Genomic DNA, 1,416 nt, shown 5'->3' on the forward strand with positions numbered 1-1,416 from the left:
TTGTATTTTTTAGTAGAGACGGGGTTTCACCGTGTTAGCCAGGATGGTCTCGATCTCCTGACCTCGTGATCCGCCCGTCTCGGCCTCCCAAAGTGGTGGGATTACAGGCTTGAGCCACCGCGCCCGGCCTAGTAACACATGTCACACGTTCTCCACACTGACCCTCTGCTATATGCGCCCCTTCATTTCCCAGTCACAAGGGGATTTTCTCCCCTTTTTCTGAATTCTCACAGCCTCTCTTTTAACTCACTTCTATCTTAGATTCTTTGATAATCCACACTACAGGGGATTACGAGCTCGCAGAGTGCAGAAACTGTCTTCCCTCTCCCCCTGGTTTAGCACAAGGCTTTGGCGACAGCACTCAATAAACGTTTACTAAATAACTGGGTTAATGAGTCCCGCCCCGCCACCCCCCAACCGTATTCCATCCCACCTTTGCTGATACTGAAAAGCCTACTTTGTATATCTGCGGCCTCCCCCTTTTCCACAAAATATACTGTGATACAGTCCGGACTAAAAATTTCTCTCTTCTGAAATCCAGCAATTCTCCGATCTTTACATCCAAACATCCTCAAAGCGCCTAGCTTGGCGGGTCCACCTCCCCACTCCGAAGCTTCCCCGAGGGCGGAGTGAGGACTTCACTTGTCTCCCCCACGCACCGCGTACAGCTTCCGTAAGACCATCCTCCCAGTTCAGAAGGGGCCCGAATCGCCGAAGGGCACTGCTTCGCCCATTTAAAAAACAAAGTAAAAAGCCCCGTATCTGCATCAAGAAGGCGCCTCTACATACTCTGGGAGAGAGAAGGGCACCCCGCCCCTTGTTACGCAGCCATCTGCGAGGTACAACCTGGAAACCGGAACCACCGCTACCATCAGCGCTCAAGCCTCTCGGCGCCGGCTCGGGTACAGGGAGCGGCTGCGAGGGAATAGGAAAGCGAGCCTCAAATGCCCCGTCTTCCAGAGAAAGTGGCTTCAGTGATGTCCAAGCGCTCTCCCAGCCCCCGTTCCCTGCCTCCCCAGCAGGCACCGGGGCCCCACTTGGCGTTCGGGGATTGCAGCAGAACGGGAGGCGACACAATGAGACAAGAGCAAACCGTTTCTCAGCGTTCTGGGCCAGGGCCTTCCCCGCTCGCGGCCTGGCCTCCCTCACCCGGAAGTGCTGGTCCCGGTACTGGCTCAGCTCCACGTAGGAGTCGCTGCGCAGCGCCTTCAGGAGGCCACCCGACATAGCGCAGAGAAGCGGACGAGGACGCGGCGACTCCCGGCACGAGCTGGCGTCTGCGGTGGCGGAAGCGGAAACGCGCGGAAGCGCGCATCTCATTGGACCCAATCCGAGGGCGGCAGTGCCGTCATCAACCTGCGCGGGCGCAGATGACGTCCGGGTCGGGCGCTGCGGGGCGGAAGACTAGGGCGGAGA

At 57.8% G+C, this 1,416-nt stretch overlaps 1 protein-coding gene across 4 annotated transcripts in view; it reads right to left on the minus strand.

Annotated features, from left to right (window-relative positions):
• The window catches only part of NCBP2 (nuclear cap binding protein subunit 2, 20kDa), an 18,683-nt gene extending 17,267 nt beyond the window's left edge, over window positions 1–1,416 (minus strand). Inside the window, exon 1 of one of the 4 annotated variants that reach the window (XM_011961185.1) lies at window positions 660–1,416. In XM_011961185.1, coding sequence (XP_011816575.1) covers window positions 660–683 — 24 coding nt within the window. In that variant the 5' untranslated portion in view covers window positions 684–1,416. The remainder of the gene's footprint in view (window positions 1–659) is intronic. The other 3 variants (XM_011961184.1, XM_011961186.1, XM_011961183.1) reach the window with 3 other exon arrangements.

The sequence above is a fragment of the Colobus angolensis genome, unplaced genomic scaffold (genome assembly GCF_000951035.1).
Source record: "Colobus angolensis palliatus isolate OR3802 unplaced genomic scaffold, Cang.pa_1.0 Scaffold54, whole genome shotgun sequence".
Lineage (NCBI taxonomy): Eukaryota > Metazoa > Chordata > Mammalia > Primates > Cercopithecidae > Colobus > Colobus angolensis.